Source organism: Limulus polyphemus, unplaced genomic scaffold (genome assembly GCF_000517525.1).
Source record: "Limulus polyphemus unplaced genomic scaffold, Limulus_polyphemus-2.1.2 Scaffold2216, whole genome shotgun sequence".
In the NCBI taxonomy this organism is placed as follows: domain Eukaryota; kingdom Metazoa; phylum Arthropoda; class Merostomata; order Xiphosura; family Limulidae; genus Limulus; species Limulus polyphemus.
In genome coordinates, this window is record NW_013667826.1 from 140,083 (window position 1) to 161,342 (window position 21,260).

General features: G+C 32.6%; 2 protein-coding genes across 3 annotated transcripts in view; one reads left to right on the forward strand and one right to left on the reverse strand.

Annotated features, from left to right (window-relative positions):
* LOC106466302 (protein MAK16 homolog) overlaps window positions 1-4,439 on the forward strand; it is a 25,398-nt gene extending 20,959 nt beyond the window's left edge. The window contains exons 7-8 of the mRNA XM_013926573.2: window positions 2,462-2,527; window positions 4,240-4,439. Of these exons, the coding sequence (XP_013782027.1) occupies window positions 2,462-2,527; window positions 4,240-4,410 (237 nt within the window). The 3' untranslated portion in view covers window positions 4,411-4,439. The remainder of the gene's footprint in view (window positions 1-2,461; window positions 2,528-4,239) is intronic.
* Window positions 4,440-5,335: 896 nt separating this feature from the next.
* Window positions 5,336-21,260, reverse strand: part of LOC106466305 (catenin alpha-like) — a 49,469-nt gene continuing 33,544 nt past the window's right edge. For both annotated transcript variants that reach the window (XM_022394277.1, XM_013926575.2), the window contains 3 exons: window positions 20,525-20,617; window positions 15,193-15,216; window positions 5,336-9,363 (listed from right to left, as the gene is read on the reverse strand). In XM_022394277.1, coding sequence (XP_022249985.1) covers window positions 9,199-9,363; window positions 15,193-15,216; window positions 20,525-20,617 — 282 coding nt within the window. In that variant the 3' untranslated portion in view covers window positions 5,336-9,198. The remainder of the gene's footprint in view (window positions 9,364-15,192; window positions 15,217-20,524; window positions 20,618-21,260) is intronic.

Consider the following 21,260-nt stretch of genomic DNA (forward strand, 5'->3'; position numbering starts at 1 on the left):
AGGGTAAAGAAAATAATAGATAAACTATAAAGTTTTACTGAAAAAAAACGTTTGAAATACATTTAGGAGGCTTTATGGATTGCACAAAGGAAATTTAAGATTTTTTGAGATGAAAAGTATTTTTAATTTTAACATGAAAATTACTTTGCACACGGACTATTCAATATATTCATGGGCAAATCTTTATTTTATTTTATTAAAAATACTTCACTAAAAATATGATTTTTTTCTATGTGAAAGACTTATAATATTAACTGAAAGACTGCCAAATTTTGTGAAGATATACACACTATATTGAAAGTTAGAAGTATTAAATCTATAAAGACTTTAAAGGAGTACAAAGAGGTCATGAGGTTGGTCAAATTGACCGAGCTTGTGTTGAGAGAGAATAACAGTAAATTAAATACAACAGTGGATGATTAATATGTAATCATTGTATCATGGTCAGTTTATTGTTTATAGCTAAATTTAATTGTGCACTAGGTAACAGTCCCAGGAGATGTATTGACAAAAGAAGAGTTCCTTTACTGGTTTTACCAGTGGCTCCTGGCTGTATATTGTTTTATGGTTACCCATCTTTTGCTTTGCTTAGGTAAAACATATAGTACTTTGTTTTCAGCAGTGCCATTCCTTCTGAACATGAACAAAGACCATCCATGGGGCCCATTTTCACCTTACTAGTACAGAAGAGATTGACATCTTATGCACAAAGTTATGCTAGATTTCTTATAGGGGCTTATCTTGAAGCTTGTCAGCTTCCTTGCTTAGCTTAACCCATGCATTGTCTGGCACATACAAGCAGGTGAAGTTTGTACCATGTAGTTGCTTTTTGCCATCCAGCCACTCTGAATTTTACAAAGTTCTGCCTGTGAGTCAGTCAAATATTATTTTGGTGGTCTGTTTGCATCCTCTGCTTTCAAGGTCCACCTCCATCATGTGTTGCTTGTGGGAAGCTTAAACGCTCCATCAGCCTTACTTAGAATGTTGTTGTTCCATGAGACAATGAATATTCAACTACCTCATGTGGTGTAGGAATTCTTTGTGGATATGGTGACAGGTTACCATGGTTTAAAATAAGTTCTGTAAGGCTTTTTTTTTTGCTTCACTCTCTGCCCAATTTCTGATTTTCCAGTGGTTCCATGTTTATTCTATATCAGGGTATTTGAGATCTGATGGTGACTATATATCATCTGTCCACCCAGGAATGTCTCCTTAGTTGCTTTGTCACCAATCCCCTGCTTAATTGATGTCTGTGGAATTGTAATGTTCCAATTGAAAAGGGCAAAATCTTGACGATGGAATTTATGGTTTTTAAACTCCAAGCACTATTCGTGTTCTGCAATGCTTCTGAGGTATAAAAGAGCTTTGATGGGAGTGAATGAAGAACATCCCATGTCAAGTCTTATAAACAGGTGTACCATGTTCTTCCTTCTGCAACTTCATTACTTTGGTAGCTCTGGTTAACATGATATTAATGTGGTTAGTGAAGTTTCCAGAGAAACAGAAACTCATCATTTGGTGGGCCATATTAATGGTGTTTGTGTGAATATGGTCAAATTAGACAAAAATGGAGCATGAGAAACATTCATCTTTTAGAATTATGAAAAATGCTTCATTGCATTAAATAAAAACCCTTAGTGTCTACTGCATCCAGTGTGAATAGCTTCTACCTGTGAGGTCTATGCAGCATGCTCTCCATGAATGTGATATTTTGGAAGGAGTGGGATATTCATACCACAACTGGATATAAGAAATGCTTAGCAATATTTTGCTGGTATCTTAATAGTAATTGTTCACAATTTTTGTGATAAGAGTTGTTTTATTCTCAGTCTTGAGGAAGGCTAGTAAATAACTTGACTATGAAAGATTGTGGTAGAGAACTTATTGTGTGGGTTATACTTTGTACAATTAAATTCCCATGGATATCAAGTCTGAAGATATCTAAATTGACAAGAAAGGATGTAGTGGAGTATTTGTTAGCATATCAATGTTCACTTCCCGGTTTCAAACTAATGATATCCAAATATGGAAATTGCCAGCTCAGATCTGAAAAAAACATATTGAGGATCATGTTAAAAAAATGTTTACTTGAAAAGATCAGAACACAGCCTTCCAGGTGTAATCAAATTGTATCATACATAAATAAAAGCATGTTTGCTGAAAAGCAGTAGTACTTGGGCCAAGGGTGAACTACAAATATAAGGACAGAATTCAGTAGCTTGACTTTCTCTAGTTTTAAGTATGTAAACAAAGTGGAGCTGGTTTTTGGGTGGATTATCTTTATTATAAAAATGAACAAAAAATGGATTGTGTTTATATGCTCTCGTTTCATATACATTCTGTTCTTAGCACTATAAGGAGTACATTAATACTTAAGTTATTGAGTTAATTTTATGTGATAGAATAACCTGTTAAGTGTGTAGTTTTGGGACTTTGTAGATTTTTTTTTCATATACTGCAGAATGAAGAGACTGTAGAGTATGTTGCAGCTGATGATATTGAAGAAAGTGAACCCTCAGATATTGAAGTAAGTTTATGTAATGTGGTTGTTTAAGTAATGCTTTTTATAGCAATTCTCCAACATCAACAAAGATAGATTTTACTTTTCATGTTGTGTTTTAACTATCTCAACATGGGATTGGTCAATTTGACCGACCACGTGACCTCTTTGTACTCGTTTTAAAGTCTATAGATTTAATACTTCTAACTTTCAATATAGTGTGTATGTCTTCACAAAATTTGTCAGTCTTTCAGTTAACATTATAAGTCTTTCACATAGAAAAAATCATATTTTTAGTGAAGTATTTTTAATAAACTAAAATAAATATTTGTCCATGAATATATCAAGTATTTGTTTTGAATAGTTTGTGTGCAAAGTGATTTTCACGTTAAGATTAAAAATAATTTTCCTTATCTCAGAAATCTCAAATTTCCTTTGTATAATCCCCAAAACCCCCTAAATACATTTCAAATGTTTGTTTTCAGTAACAATTTATATTTTATCTGTGATTTTCTCTACCCTATCACTATAAGGGATCGGTCAATTTGACTGACTTCTTAACAATCGAAATAAATCTAAATTACTCCTTTTTTTTCTTTCTAGAATGACTTCAAATTGTAACATAAACTACATTTATCCTAAGTAGCTTTAAGTTTGTAACAATATACATCTATTTATAATTATATTTTATTGTCCTTTGAACTGTGTCTTACTTCTATCCGTGTTATTATAATTTGTAAATCACTCTGGGAACGTGCAGCTCACATTATGCTATCGAATTACATTATCCATGAGCTACTTCGAGCTGCTCAGGTGCATGCCTCATGAATCATTTTTATTATACTATTAATATCTTTCATTTTACCTAATTTTAACTAACCTAAAAAGATCCCTATTTTTACATTTTAGTTACTTTATGTTAATAAGTAAAGAAAAACAAATAAAGTTTTCCCTATCTTAATTTTTCTTTCTGTCAATGACACCTAACCCTACTTTTTTATACTAATGGTAGTAATGCACCAAAGAACATAGACTAATAACATGCAAAAAGTAGACAATTTCCCCTAACTCTCAAAATTTTTTCTAACTATGTGACAAGAGCCATTACAAATTTATCTAAGCTGTTTGTTAGCTTTACCATGGGAATGAAGCTTGTACTCAGAGTGAAGTTGACGATTGTCTGTTCACAACACAATGTTATACAATACATCATTTGATAGATGAAAACCTTGGCTTTCTGTTGGTTATAGGTAATATATAATTAAACGTAAGAGAGAACTATTAACAAATCCTGAAAGAGAGGATGTGACAGGTGGGTATGATTTTCTATTTGATAGCTCTGTAACCAAACAAAATTGAAGGCTATAAAAATTATGGTTTGCCTTGGCAATGATGATTTTATAGTGAGTAATTAAGGGATGGGATAAAATAGAGAAGATGTCTAGAGAAAATGTGTCACACTAGGGGAAATTCGGGATTTTGTTTTTTAAATATTGCCATGTAGAATTAAGAACTTAAAACTTATACACTATTAAAATATGGATTATTAGCTTAGATTTTATGCTATACTAATTGCTATAACATAAACAAAAAGTAGTTTAATAAAATTTGAATGTAAGACACTAAAACCTTGTGTCATGCACCATAAAGGATACCTGTGGTGATAGGGGTAAGTCATGTAAACAGTAAAGGAAGAAAAATATGTTTCTATCTATCAAAAGACTTGTTTGACTTTGTAGGACTGGGGCCAAAACTATCAGACAGACACTTCCACATCAAGTGAAGATGAGCATCCTAAGAGACCACCTGTTATCAAAAGGAAGAGACCACACGTAGAGATTGAATATGAAAAAGAAATGGAGCCAAGTACATCAAAAGCCAAAACCAGTAGTTTTGATACATATTTATAAAATTGTATATAAAATGTTTTCCAAAGAAACAGACTTAAATTGTTTTTTTTTGCATTTATTGTGATTGTGCTGTTGAACTGAGATACATCATGTAATGAAAGCCATTTCTATGAGGCACTTAATTCAGATTGGCCAATGGGAAAAGAGAACCACAAAAAATTGTATAAAAATATTCCAGTTTTAACACATATAGCAACTTTCACATACATGTGTTGGAAGCATCATATTAAATGAAATACGGACTCAAGCAACTGAATAACAAAATCACAAAGAAGTATGCACAAAATTCATGGTTTAAGTTACTTTCTTTTCTCCCCAGTCTTGCTCTTTTCACTTCATATTTAAATGCTAAACAAGAGATCATCTCGCTTGATCTGTTCTGCACAAGATGGGAGACATGCTAACAGTTTTTTTACAACACTAAATATTAAAATTGTAAAGTAATAGGCTAATATAAAACACAAGCAAAAGTTACAAAATCAATTTCCCAGTTATAAATTTTAAACAGAAATGCTGAATTAAATGGATATCCTTGAGATGTTTTTAATACTTTAAAGACATTTGACGATTGAAAACACAATATATACATATATATATATATAGGGAGAGAGAGAAAGAAAACAAGTACTGTCTTTTACTTTAGATTCTGGTTACAGTTTTTCTTTTCCTACTCCAACCTTTATTATGGCTATAATTAACTTGCTGTTAATTTATTAACTACTTTTTATAATAAGCTTCATAATAATTTACTTTGATCATTTTGTGTGATCAAAAAAAAAAAAAAATTGCATACTTTATATTGAGCCTTGGAAAGTAATGACTTGCCTTATTTAGTAAGTCTACCTATTCAAGTTTATTTAATTAAAAGGATACATTCATAATTTGTTACCTAGTTCAAGCATATGTTAATAAAGATGAAACTCACTTGCCACTGTAAACACGAGTTTTATTTATTAATGATTTACAAAGTATAACCTCAATTCTTCAGGTTTCTTATAACTAATTTTCACAAAATTTAATAGTGTAATTTATTTCTATTAGAGCTTACAAAGAAATGGTTAACATTAGTGCATGGGCCACGTGACCATTTTAGATACACATACAGATCTTTGGGTTAAAATGTTGACCCCATAACTCTTCTTTTGGCAGTTTTACCCATTTTCTTGTATCTTCAGATTCTATTAATATAAATTGCAGCCCTGTCTACCTGTAAAGTTTGCTCTTGGTAGCATTCACCTATCAACTGGTTGATTTTTGGTAGCGAACGGGAACTTATCAGTAGCAGAGAAACCATCTTTCTTAGGAGAGGTGTGTGAATGTATTCCCCAATACAACACAGATCAATGTACATGGTTAGCTGTCCTCGCCACTCCCTTTGTGTCATGATCACTTGCAGGCAGCCCTTGAGAACTTGGACTTGACTTGCTATGGCTAGTGCCTTGCTTACCATGGAAAGTATGTGCATGCTCAGTAGAGCAACAGAACTTACAGGCATGTGTGCAAGGAGGACTTCACCTGAAGTGAATACTTTGAACAAGGTACACCATATGATCCCATAGTTGCTGTACCTATTTCAAAATGCCTGTAGCTGGAGAGCATTTTACGTAGCAGTAGGCAGATCTGAAACTGCCAATACGTGAAATGATTATCGAGTTTAAATGCTCACAAGCTGTGTAAAGTCATTAAATCAGATTTGTGTTTTATAAAGAATTCTTACAATACTTGATATAGCTGGCTGTTGTAACATGTATCACCAGTAACATTACTTACAATGATAATGGATAAATTAATACCAAATTTTTAGTGAGGTTTCAATAATATGTTTATTTTAAGCTCATTAAAATATATTAAAAATATCACAAAACAATTCACTTTTTTTACATTGGTCGACCCTCCTGCTAGTGTTTATAAACATAAATGCTCTTGTAACACAGCTATCTGAGAACTAAAAATATTCATGAAATAGGTCAAACAAAGGCCACAAACCATGAGATTGTATAAATTTTAACTTTTAAAATGCTAATCTCCATAATGCTCAACAACTGAAAAGTTATTTATAAGCATATTGGTGATTTAAATTTAAAGGATGCAAAGAAACCCGATATTTAAATAAAATCCATTGACTGGTTTTACAACATATATAGTACTATTTGTTAAGCCTTGTTATAAGCTCAGATTACAATACTTTCAAATATAAAATCCTAATTAGATACTTATACTATTATTTAGGCAACATTTTGTTTTTATTAAAAACATCACAAAAAGTCACCCATACTTGTAAAATCATCACAATAAATTAATTTCAGAAGATGACCAAGAGAAAATTTAGGATATCATTAGTCTTACCACACAGGTTAGTATAATTCCCACCAGGTGTAATCAATAAATACATGAGATTTTATGTTAAAAACACTGCATACTTATTCCACACTGTTTTAACACTAATTGTTACAGCTGTCCTTTAAAATACACACTTTGAACTTTCAAGCAGTTACTTTAATTCGTTTAGAAAGACAAAACTAAAATTCCTACCCCAAATTAGTATTTGTTTAAAGTGCAGGAGGGGCTGTTCTTTACTTTGTTTGGTGAGAAATTTCAATCAAAGCTGTATCATCTTTTAGTCCTCAAGTTCAATTGTTATAGACAATAGTTCACTCTTCTGCATGAATTCTCCATAAAGACCATTAAAAAAAATTGAAAAAAACATGCTTGATAATGGATGGATGAATGGACAACATACATGTGTTTATATAGGACATCCAACATAATCAAAATTTCATGCTTTCTTTCATATGTAAAACTTAAAAATTATTGTTACGTGCTTGGATAACTCTTTAACAGAAGAACCTGGGTCATCACTTACATAAAGAAATTTTTAGTTCAAAATTTGATACCAAGGAGTTAGAATCTATTACAAGTTCTTTCATCACAAATTTTTACTTTCTTTGGAGGTTAAGGTAAACCTCTTAACTTTGAATCATAAGGTTTTAAAATACTTTTCACATTCAAAAACAAGTTTCCTTACCACAATTCTACAACTTTGACTACTTGATAGTAAGACTACCACCACAACATACAAAACATTCATATTTTTACACTAATACACCAAATGTGTAAATATTTATCATAAAGAAATACAGATTATACAGAACACAAACACTATTTGTAAGTTCTTACACCAGTTTCTAAATTACTTTACAAAAATTTTATTCTTAGGCTGAAAGAAACTAATAAAATCTCAGCTTGATGTAGACTTATCTTTTTCTGTAAACTATTGGGTGTGTGTTCATTTTTACAGCAAAGCCACCTTGGGCCATCTGCTATGTTCACCTAGATTAATCCAATCCCCTAACTTTAGCACTGTAAATCCTTAGATTTACTGCTGTTCCACCAGGGGATTGTAAAGTATTGAGTTAAGATGATCTATTTTAAACAAGAATACTAATCGAGAAGAAGACCACAACCTAAACAGCTAACTTTCATCTAGATTTTTGTTTCTGTAAATACTAAAGTATAATTATCTATCTTACAAGTGTAAGTATCATTTAGGAAAGTAATCTACTACGTTAACACTATTATCATCTTTAGAACTGTTGTGAGTGTTCTGGTTTTCTAGTCAGAGAACATCAAACTGAATTCAAGAACATATTACCCAAGTCTAATGCAACAAAGGTATATTTGATTTTTTTTCAAGACCATGATGGCAACTTAATAAGGTAAAAAGATATTACTATCTTGGCATAGAACAAGTTAAAGACACAGTGTTTACCAAAAAACAAAAAAAGTGATTTTGGAAATGCATATGGGGGTATATTGACTGTGAGCAGGTAAATATACCTCTCCCTCCAAGAATAAAAGTTTTAAAATGCTTGAATACTGCACACTCAATAAGAAATCATGTAAGGTCTGAAATTCTGACACTTATATGTTTCTAAACATTTACCCAGAAGAAGAATTAAATTCAAATACTTTGTTTTATAGCTTTACTAATCAGAGTACTTAAGTAAAACAATAAAAACATTTAACAGAATGAATAATAACGTCATCATGTTAGGTAGAAAATCTGCTACTTTGTTTCAAGATTGTATATATAACCAAACACATAGAACATAAGTAACTTCTACAAACCTAACGGACAACAGACGAGTAGATATGTTAATACAGATATGAGTAGAAACCAAGTAACAGACGATAGCTGTAATATTGGCAGTTACATTCACACTTATTTAAGCTTACGTTTAGAAAAATTTTTTTTTGCCTAATTTCCTTTCATTTATCAGGCACTCAAATTTTATTACATAAACATTTGAAATAGTTTTTGATGCTCTTAAACAAAGACATTGATACATCAAAATAACTTTAACAACAAAGCACTTTCTGTTTGAGAGTGATCCTTCTATAATATTGTACGAATACACTTAAAATTTCAAATGCTGCTATGAAATATACATATATTCACAAATAAAATAACAGAAAAAATATAAATTTTGTCTCTAACAAAATTACTTAAGTCTTAGTTTAAGCTTTGAACAAAGACGCACGTAGATTTTATTTGAGTTTCAAAATAAACTAGCAGCCATACACATAATTAAACATTACTATATGTCAACCATATTAAAGATAAAAAACAGAACAATTAACAAATGTCAGAAGATTTAAACTGCTACTATGAATTCCACAAAATATAAAAACTAAAGCTTTTATAGAGCTTTTAGGAAGTTCCACACTAGGTGTAGATGTTGGTGTGCCTCCTCCACCTTTTTCTTTCTAGCCTAGAATCCTAACTCTTCATACAGAATCAGCCGAAGTATGAAATTCACTGAGGGCTTTAATAGGAGCTATGTGTTTCTTCTGTGATCCTTTACGCACCTTTGCTCTGACTTCCTCTGGTTTCTCTCTCCGCACCAGTGGCTTTTTTTCAGGAGCTTTCATCTTCCACACCACAATAGGGGACTAAAGAACACACAACAATTTTCAGAAACTAATTTTTCTAATTAACATTAAAAAATTAATACAACTTACTTTCTATTATTAATTTAAATTACAAAACTTAGACTTCTAAACTGTTTTTGTAAAAAGAAACAACATACTCACAAGTATGTATTATTCATTGTTAACGGCATAAATAATGGTCATGCAAGACAGTGTCTTTGTTTTAAAAACGGCTATTTCTCTATATCCCAACAACAAAATTGGAAAGTTTCCAAAAGTTATACTAACAGAAATGTATATACATGTTCACTCTTCTCTTGGCACATCTTGTATAATAACAGAAATGTATATAGTACCAAGAGAAGAGTGAACATGTTTCTGTTATTGTACAAGATTGTGTATGCATGTTTATTCTTCTCTTGGCATGTTTTGTACATTTGGAAATATATGTTTGTTCTCTCACAAGAACAATGATAATAATGTTATGCAACTGTTCTTAAACTACCCAAAATTTCTGCTTTGAATAAGCTTTTGTAACTACAAAGTTTGTACAAAAGGGCTCTTCAATATTAGTATCACTGGTGGAAGTGGAATTGTTAACATTTCCATTCCACTGGTTGATTTAATTGCTTTACTTTCATCACATCAACATCCCCCCCCCACTTTTTTTTACAAGAAAGACACTAAATTGTCATAACACCACTTTTAGCCACAAATTAAAGTTCATTTCTTTTCCATTTCTTAGCTTTCATAAGCACTTTTACAATTTTAAAAATGTCTATTAGTTTGTCACCAACTTTACGCAGAGATTTGAACTGTTTTCTTTAATCACCATCATTCAAACTTTGTTCTTTATATTGTGTTCAAAATTTCTGTTAGACACACAACAACCATTGCTTCTGCCACTTGTCAGGCTCCAGTTACTATGTCGAAAGTTTTCATCCACTTGCATAGAATGGAGGTTACTCATATTAAGAAACCAGCACCAAGTTACTTACAGAGGTTCTCACATACACTTGTATATCTGAACTTATTTTCATTAGAAATTTTCCACAATTTTGAGTATCACTTTTGTCATAATTTATGAAAATTACTAAACGTACTAGAAATGGGACACCACAACCGTATTCAAGAATATTTTAGCAATTTGCAACTAACGAATTTGTCATGGTAAAAACTATGAAAAAAGACTAGTGTTAATTTCCAGTTACGAATAAGGGTTTTACTTATGTTACTCTTCCAGACAACAGTTAAAAAAGTTTTTTATCTTATGTTTGCTGTTCCAGACAACAGTAATAAAAGGATTTACATATGTTACTCTTCCAGACAATAGTTAAAGAAGGGTTTTTTCTTATGTTTGCTGTTCGATACAACAGTAATAAAGGGATTTTCTTATGTTTGCTGTTCCATACAATAGTAACAAAGGGATTTACTTATGTTTGCTGTTCCATACAACAGTAATAAAGGGATTTACTTATGTTTGCTGTTCCATACAACAGTTAAAGAAGAGATTTACTTATGTTTGCTGTTCCATACAACAGTTAAAGAAGAGTTTTACTTATGTTTGCTGTTCCATACAACAGTTAAAGAAGAGTTTTACTTATGTTGCTGTTCCAGACAACAGTTAAAGGAGGGGTTTACTTATGTTTTTCTTTTAGACAACAGTTAAAGGAGGGTTTTACTTATGCTTGTTGTTGCATAAAAGTTAGAAAAGGGTTTTACTAATGTTGCTGTTCCAGACAACAGTTAAAAAAGGGATTTACTTATGAGGGTAGAAGGGGAAAGATCCCAAACAGAAAATTGTCAATGGATAAAGAGTCAGGAACAGGTACTATGGAAGGAAGCCATGTGGACAATATAACAACGAAAAGTACAGACCAAACATAGAAGTCTATCCGGATCACGACGAGGGTAGAGATGAGAAATAGAAGGAAGGGAAATAGGTGAAAAGGAGGAGTTACCCTCCCTAGCCACTGAGGTCTTTGGGAGGAAGGATTGATTTGGATAAAGGAGAAGATAGGTAGGGTGGTAAAGCATACGTGAAACGTCAGTGGCAAACAGATCAGACCTTTGACGTCCACAGGCTAAGAGAAGAAGAAAATACGTTTTAAGGGAAAGGTGAAACATGGAACACAAGGAAAGTGGTTCAAATGGAGGTAAAGCGAGGGAATGGAGGACCATGTTAATATCCCAGTTCAGAAGAGTAGGCCATCTGGGGGAGGACGAATCTGAAAGGAATGCATTAACATGGTAAAGACAGGAGAAGCAAAAACTCAATGGTATGGTAAAAAATGAAAAGTATGGTATAAGGCAGCCTGATAACCTAAGAGTGAGGAGACTGAGGACCCCCCAGTCGAAAAAACTCCACCACTCGAGCAACAGTGGGGAATTCCTGAGTCACAGATCAACTGTGGAACACTTTCAATTTGTGCTGATACACCTCCACTGAAGATGAGATAAAAGGAAAGCTACTCGATGGGAGAAACCAGGCATGAAGACAAAGGACATGAATGGCTGGATGTAGAACCAGTGACCGAAAAAGGAAAGGAGACAAAAGAAGACGTACTGGAGGGAAAGTTACAGTTGTCGTAATCGTGGAAACCATAGTTGAGCTGGCCAATAAGGAACGATAAGAAGGACTTGATGAGAGGGATCACCCAATGAAGTAATCAGATAGGAGGATAAACATAAAAGAATTTGTGGGACCAATTCTGGCTGAAGGCATCGACAGCAAGAACCTAAGGATGAGGTACCAGGGCCCAGAAGAGGGAGAATTTGTGATCGATGTATGTGGCAAATGCATTTACGTGGGGAAAATCCCACCCATTGCAAAGCTACCGGAAAACAAGGGGATCTAAAAGCCACCCAGTTGGATAAATTTGGTCAAGGTGGGAAAGACGATCTGCTACAAGATTGAAAGCACCCAGAATGTGACCTGCATGAGATGAATATGGCATGTGTGGGCCCAATATAGTAGATCAAATGTTCAAAAACAGAGATCTCTCGACTGGATGCACACTTGGTGATTGATATGTGCTACTATCATAGAACTGTCAGAATGAATCATCACTAGATAATGTCTAACAAGAGGAAGGAAGTGATTCAAAGTCTGACAGTTTGCAAAAAGCTCGAGAATGTTGATGTACAAAGAACTTTCATCTACAGACCAATGACCCGAAGTCTCCTGGTGATTGACCCATGCACCCCAGCCATGAAGAGATGTGTGCGTGAAAAGATGTAAATCCAGACGAGGAGGAGGAAGCGGGATGTCCGCCAAAGTATGGGCCTTGTCAAACTACCAGTGCAAATTAGGAGGAAGGGTAATGGGAAATTACAAGGGATTTCAATCAAGGTTCTATTGATCGTGAAGATTTCACTGAAGGGATTGCATATGCACACCACCAAGGAGGGCCCAGTGACATCATTGAAGACCACATCTCAAAAAGCGATAGAACCTCACAAGCAGAAAGTAATGGAGCTGAAAGGGCATGACAAACTAACAGTTTCATGGAACAAAGTTGTAGAGGAAAAGGTTGAAAGAAGGACTTGTCCAATTTGATTAACCAGCCCATCTAAGTAGCCAAATAGATGGAGCTGACGGGTATGGCTGGTGACTCCAGTTCTGAATGAGCCAGAAGAAGACAGTCATCCATATAATGGTGGAATAACAACCCCAGAGCATTTTGATGGTGAGTGAAAGCTCTGACCATCCAACAGAAAACATGAGGTGCAGAAGCAAGCCAAAGGGTAGTGTGCAAAATTGATAAACCACCCCGTGATGGATGAACCAAGGATACGGAAGAGACCGTGGTGATATAGGGATGTGGAAATAAGCATTACTGACATCCATCTTGGTCATCTATGAGCCCAGAGAAAACGTTCACCGTAAGGTGAGAAATAACTCCATGGTAAAATGGGGCAGTTGAACGAAGCGATTGAGATGGAGGAAATTGATGATAGGTCTCCAGTCCCCAGTTTTCTTGGAAACAATGAGTCTGGAATAAAAACCTGGTGAAGGATATAGAACCAAAAATATGGAAGAGACCGTGGTGATATAGGGATGGAGATAAGCATTACTGACATCCATAAGCCCAGAGAAAACGTTCACCGTAAGGTGAGAAATGACTCCATGGTAAAATGGGGCAGTTGAAAGAAACGATTGAGGTGGGGGAAATCAATGATAGGTCTCCAGTCCCCAGTTTTCTTGGGAACAACAAGTCTGGAATAAAAACCTGGTGAAGGATATAGAACAGGTCTGACGGCCTTCTGAGATAGTAGATCCTGAACACCACCTCCAACATATGCTGGTCATGGGATCCCAAGACGGAGGGAAGGAAACAAGTATAGCCAACATGGAGGAAAGAAGGGAGAGTATGTCCACAGAAAACCCCTCAGGATTTCGGTGGAGAGCCTCAGGGAGGAGATGGATGGTAGAGAGATACCATGAAAGAGTTGTGAGGGTAAGACGAAGATGGGAAAATTGAGCATTAGTCAGACTTACAACAGATTCGGGGGTTGAACCCCAAACAAGCAAAATGCAATCTAACAATTGTTGGTCCAGAAAAGGACAGTCTGCACGATAATATGCAAGAGCAAATTGATGTGAAACCCATGGGGAGGGGGTGAAAAACCAAATAGGAATGCGAAGATTGGTCATGTAGTAAGGAAAGATGCAGTTCATAGGAAATAGGGGAAAGGAATAAAACATCATATACCTGAGAAAAGAAATAAAAAATACCATATTAGTCCTAGCTGACTCCTCAGGCAGGGCATGGGAAGGCACAGCAAAATCAGGAGGTAAAAATAGGCACTCCAAGTCCTCGTCCAACTGAACAGGGTCAGCTGGTTTGGGAGGAAGTGGGGGGCAAGATCTGGAGATGGAAGTTGACCCATGTTACGTTCAATCTCCCGGAGTATAAACGTGGATAAATCCCCAGCTGGGTTGCCCGCACCAGAGGCCTGAGACGTAGCACTAGTCACAGGTGTGACCCCCGAAGTGGTAACATGAACTTTGGGATTCATAATGTACTTTATTTCCATTGACTATGTACTGAATGCTTCTAGGAGACCCACTGCATGCTACTAGATGACTCAAACAGCTCTCTCAGAGGGGTGACAGAGGATACTTTATCAATTTTGATTTTAAGCATGCATCAATGATGCAAGGCTGCCCTTGCTGGTCATTAAAGCTGTTTAATTATCTACAAGCATCGAATATATTGGTTACTGCCATGTAAAATAATCGATTAATTGAAATGACAATTGATTAATATCATAAAAACAATCAACAAATTAAAATTAGTGTTTCTGGTTATTACAACTACCCAAGTATTCACAAAGTATTGCCATATTTATTTCTCATTTTTATTTTAAATTAATTCTAGATTGTTCAACTCTATTGACTTTTGACTTTATGCACCAGAATATTGAACTAATTCAACTAAGTTTTACAATTATTATTATTATTTTAGATTATTTCTGCTTTTCAATTCTCTAGTGAGAATAAGTGATTAGTAAATCTCAATAACTGCCCACATCTACTGATTGTGATGACCATTTTCATTCTTTTAGTGACAAGTCCAGATGAATAAGAATGTAAAGACATCTTTGGTAAATGTTACAGGCTATATGATGAATTATAATTTGTATATGCTAAAGGGTGAGGAAAATTATTTTATACCATGGTCTTCAACGACTTAATAAAGTTATAAATCAAAAAAACATTTTGATTACATTTGCACTTACAGCGGTTTTACTAATAAAAATATTTTCTACAACCATTAATGTTAATTTCTTTATTAGGAAATCAATATTTGTTGAATGGTTACTGTAATAAAAAATAATACTTACACTAACTCTTGCACTTCTGGGATACTGTAAAAAAAACGTAAAAATGTTTAAAAACAGGTTTATAAACCAAATATTCATAAGCATTCGATTCACTTTTTTCTTTAAACCTTTTGCCTGTTATTTTATTTGATTCAAAAATGATTAATAATATATATATATATATATAATTCAACAATACCTTTTAACTAATCCCTATTTATGTTGAATGTCATATGTCTGTTAACATACAACAATGATTAGGGCCAGATTAAGAACATAGGGTGGAGGGTTCTTGGCAAAACTTCATTAATACGTGAAATACAATTCAATTTTGTATATTAACAAGAGTTTTAGCAATACATAAACATAGGTGATGGGCAGATTGTACACAAAATACTACCTCAAATATTCTAATAAAGTGATGACAATAAATTTGTTTGTTAAATGATGGAGCAACTATTTATGAAAGAAATTTAAGAACATGTTAATAAAAAATTACATATGAAATAACAAAAGTTTTTGTTGTCATAATGATGCAAATAGTTTTCATATAGACTTCCAGTTTTTGATTAATTTTCTTCATTTTTCTCTTATTTGGAGGCCCTTTTGATTGGGGGAACCTGGGTCAAGCGCACCTATTTACCCCCTCCTTAATCTAGCCTTGATAATGACATTAAAACAACAGTTATATAGAGCCTCATAGATAATCTGGCGCTGCATAAGGATCCTTCATGTACAAAAACTTGGGTGTGAGACCTTTTCTCCAATCATATACACAGATCTACAAAAATCTGTAAAACATAATTAACTAATTTTAAGTTGGTGTTAAATATTTGATACTCAGATTAACTCTATCAACACAAGCTTGGTCATTTTGACAGACCTTGCGAACAACCAGGTAACCATGAAAGTATACATAATATACATTTAATCTAGTAAGTGTATTTTCAGAAAGTTTGGCAAGCTTTTAGTAAACATTACAAATCTTTTATACACAAAAAGTCAGATTTTTTAATTATGTATTTTTACTAAATATTTGTCTGTGAATATATGGAGTTAGAGTGTCATTAAGACTCAGAATAGTCTAAGTGCAAGGAGATTTTCATATTGAGATTAACCCTATTGCTAATGCCTCAGTGAATCACACCAGCCACGTGGCCCCAAAATAACCATCAGAGTATCCATACTGAAACTTTTAATATGTTTTTAAATCTTCATGAAATTTTTCAAGTTTTTAGTAAACATTACCAGTCTTTTGGACAAAAAAATCTGAATTTTTAAATAAGTTTTTTACTAAACATTTGTCTGTGAACACATGGAGTCAGTATTGATTGATCAGAATGCAGAGAGGTTTGCAATTTAAGACTAAAACACTTTTTTTAAAACTAAAACTTTATATCTTATGTTATTTTCTTTACGTTAATTTTATATATATATTCAGTCAGTTTGACCAAACTTGCAACCAGCCCTAAAAAATTTGAAACAAAATGAGTATAACTGTTCTATCCTTTTCAGTATTGACCAGAAAGTTCCAAGGTACTTCCCCCGAGAGTTTCTACTTCTAACCTTTTAACATATAAAGTTCCAAGGTACTTCTCCTGAGAGTTTCTACTTCTAACCTTTTAACATATATTTCCTACATTTATGTTACTGCTAACCGTTGAAGTAAAAACCTGCCATACATAAAGCAATGAATCACTGCTCCTTCCACTAGACCACGTTTATGTGACACCATAATACGACATCATCAATAGCAAACATGTGTGGTTGCAATAAGCCAAAATTCCCACAGAATTTATTGCAGTCCTGGCTCCAAGAACACAGTGAGAGAGGATTTATCAGCTTGTTTACAGTAAAATGGATGCAAGGAGAATTGTCTTAAGTAATGAAAGTGTGAGAAAACGTTTATGATATGGCTCTGTACAAAGTCTGGGCCAATCTAATAAACTTCGTAGGTATTTGGATGTTAGTTATCCTCCCTAGGTGGTCTGAATTTAGTGGCATAGGTGTGCAAAATTTGTATGTGCTTATGACATGTATATATACATTATTACTATTTATTCAGAGATTTTTAATTTTTAGTTATTTATCTTAAAACATAGAACAATAAATAAAAAATATATACAAAAACTGATTTCTAGTACTTATGATGTTACAAAATTGATTCGTGCTCACGTACTGTACTTGCTAAGCCTCATTTATTCTCTGAAGTGTAGGGTGAAAGACAGTTTTTTTGTAGATTTAAAAAATGCATTTTAGAAAACAAAAAAATTATCAAATTACTCTAACGATACACATAAAACCACTTTAATTTACCTGGCTTTCTAACAAAGCTACATGTGGGTTAAAAAAAATAATTTCTGTTAAGATTTAGTCAATAAAATTGACATTTTTCTTTCATTACCTAACCTAAAAGTTTCTAATTTTTAAATTTTAGTTACTTTTATAACAGTAATTAAAAATATACATGAGAAAATCTAGTACTTACATTTGCCTCTTGTTTCTTTGCTGTTGGCCTGCCAATGTAACTTAAGCCTACTTTTTTATTTTTTATGATGGTACTAGTGCATTAAATAATTTTTATTTATTCCACATATGCACTCAAGAACACAAATTAATAATATACACAAAACAAACAATGCCCTATAACTATTAAAATTTAACTGGGTTTCTATTTATGGCATAAATAAGTGCTTAATCTGAAACTGGTGATAATAACTTTGAATCTTAAGGTAAAATACCTAAAAACTATACTGTGAACAAGGTAGCATTATCCTGTTATTTGGTAAATTAAAACTGTCTTTCTATTGGTTATAAATAACGTAATATCAAAATGTCAGAGATAATGTGATGGCAAGTGGTTCTGACTTGCTGCTTTATATCTCCATAAACAAAGATTAAAGGCTATAAAAATTTGAACGTTTTAATAATATCTATACCATAATTAGTAACCTATGCTCAACTCAGGACATCATATAGGGGTGATGAAAAATGGGCAAGTTGGAGCAAACAAATGTCACATTATGCAGACAAGGGGAGATTGAGTACTTATTTAAATATCTGCTTTTGAAACTAAGAAATTAAACTTATATAATATTAAAGTTGATTTCTTAACTACATTTTGATGCCAAATTCATTCATACACATTGATAATAAAGTAGTTTAATTAAATTTTGAATGTAATCCTGTAAAAAGTTGTGATATGTGCACTTTGACCCGCTTGTATGGAAAGAATTAAAGTTCTGCAAAAGAAACATATTTCTGTTATTTATCATTATACTTGTAATAAGATATTGGTGTTAGGTCTATTGTGTTTTGAAACACTACATTCTTTTTCTAGTCCCTTATAAAATCTCAAGAATTAGAAAAATGTATAATAATAATAGCATTCCAACCACACTATATTCACTATATTAATGCTGATGGCTCATTTCACTCAATCCAGAGAACTTCAGGCTAGCTGGGATACAACAAACACTGTAGTAGTCAGAACATAATAAACCTAACACTTACATCTTATGACAAATACAATTATAATCATGCTTTGCCAGAATGTTAATTTTCATTTTTCTAATAAATAAGTTATGAATTAACATAAACACAACTGAAAAAGTGATATTGGTAAGTATTGATTTTCTTCATAGGTGATGACCACAGAAAGGAGCAAGTTATTTAAAAGGGTTCAGGAAATCACATGAGAATATCATAAAAAAAATCAACTAATTTAGGATAAATTTTGAAGATTGTTTTAAGGTTAAAGTGGTTTACAGAAATAGCCTTATACATAAAACACTGGAAATAAAAACTAAATGCATACATTACTTTCCTTTTTTCATCATGTCTTTAGTAAGATTGACATTGTGCAGTGAATTCTTTGAAAAAAACAAAAACAAAAAATGCTTGTTTACTGTAAACCTAACACTCAAACTGTACAGCTAAAGATTTATTATGATATTTAATGCCTTCCTGGTAAAGAAACAACATTTGTGGTCCATGTATTTTTTAACAAGATTTGGCATTCTTCATCTAGCAGCAGAATCGTGTGTTTGATACAAGATTATTATTAGGTTTGTCATTCTATAGCTACCAGAATCACGTGTTTGATACAAGATTATTATTAGGTTTGTCATTCTATAGCTACCAGAATCATATGTTTGATATATGATTATCATTAGATTTGTCATTCTTAGTCTAGAAAAATTGAATGCCAAATCTAATGATAATCATATATCAAACATATGATTCTGGTAGCTATAGAATGACAAACCTAATGATAATCTTGTATCAAACACACAATTTTTCTAGACTAAGAATGACAAATCTAATGATAAAAATGTATCAAACATATGATTCTGGTAGCTATAGAATGACGAACCTAATGATAATCTTGTATCAAACACAATTTTTCTAGACTAAGAATGACAAATCTATTGATAATCATGTATCAGACATATGATTCTGGTAGCTATAGAATGACAAACCTAATGATAATCTAATATCAAACACACAATTTTTCTAGACTAAGAATGACAAATCTAATGATAATCATGTATCAAACATATGATTCTGGTAGCTATAGAATGACAAACCTAATGATAATCTTGTATCAAACACACTATAGCTACCAGAATCAAGTGTTTGATATATGATTATCATTAGATTTGGCATTCTATAGCTACCAGAATCACATGTTTGATATATGATTATCATTAGATTTGGCATTCTATAGCTACTAGAATCACGTGTTTGATATATGATTATCTTTACGTTTGGCATTTTTAGTCTAGTAGAATGATATTTTCATTATGTGATTATCATTAGAGGCTATTTGACATTAAAAAACAAATGACACAATGTTTTAACCAAACAGGCAGTAGGCTGTTATGTTAACAAATGTCGCCAACCCAACTTTATGCATAAACACTAGTCAACAACTGCACCAAAAGGGTTAGTTAAAAATCTGATTTGTTTGTGTACAAAAGACTTGTAATGTTTATGAAAGCTTGCCAAATTTTGTGAAGATATACAAAACATATTAAAAGTTATAGTAGGGACACTCTCATTATTGTTTGTGGTTATACAAGGTTGGTGTAATCCACCAACTCTGTATACCAATAACATTACAAAAAAGGCAAATGTAAATTTTATGTGAAAAAGAAGTCACTGTTTATTAAAAATATTCTTAAAAAACAAACAAACGATAAACTTTATGTAACCTATTGGGTGGTTTCAACAAGTATCATTGTCTATAAAATTAAATGAAATACATCTATAAGTATTTTTTTTTACTAAATTTGCTGTCTAGCTGTATAACAGTAGTAAATCTTGTACTCTTTGGAATTAAATGGCTTACCTTGGTAGATGCTACATATGAAGCTTTTACAGTAAGAACTACAGCATTCATGAGATTCTTCGCTGCTTGAATCAGAGATGTTGCACTATCCAACTAACAAATAAACATCATACAAACATAGTTACAGAGATGTTGTACTATCTAACTAACAAATAAATATCACAAAAACATAGTTACAGAGATGTTGTACTATCTAACAAATAAATATCACAAAAACAGTTACAGAGATGTTGCACTATCTAACAAATAAACATCATACAAACATAGTTATAGAGATGTTGTACTATCTAACTAACAAATAAATATCACAAAAACATAGTTACAGAGATGTTGTACTATCTAACAAATAAATATCACAAAAACAGTTACAGAGATGTTGTACTATCTAACAAATAAACATCATACAAACAGTTACAGAGATGTTGTACTATCTAACTAACAAATAAATATCACACAAACATAGTTAGAGATGTTGTACTATCTAACAAATAAATATCACACAAACATAGTTACAGAGATGTTGTACTATCTAACAAATAAATATTACACAAACATAGTTACAGAGATGTTGTACTATCTAACAAATAAATATCACACAAACATAGTTACAGAGATGTTGTACTATCTAACAAATAAATATCACACAAACAGTTACAGAGATGTTGTACTATCTAACAAATAAATATCACACAAACAGTTACAGAGATGTTGTACTATCTAACAAATAAATATCACA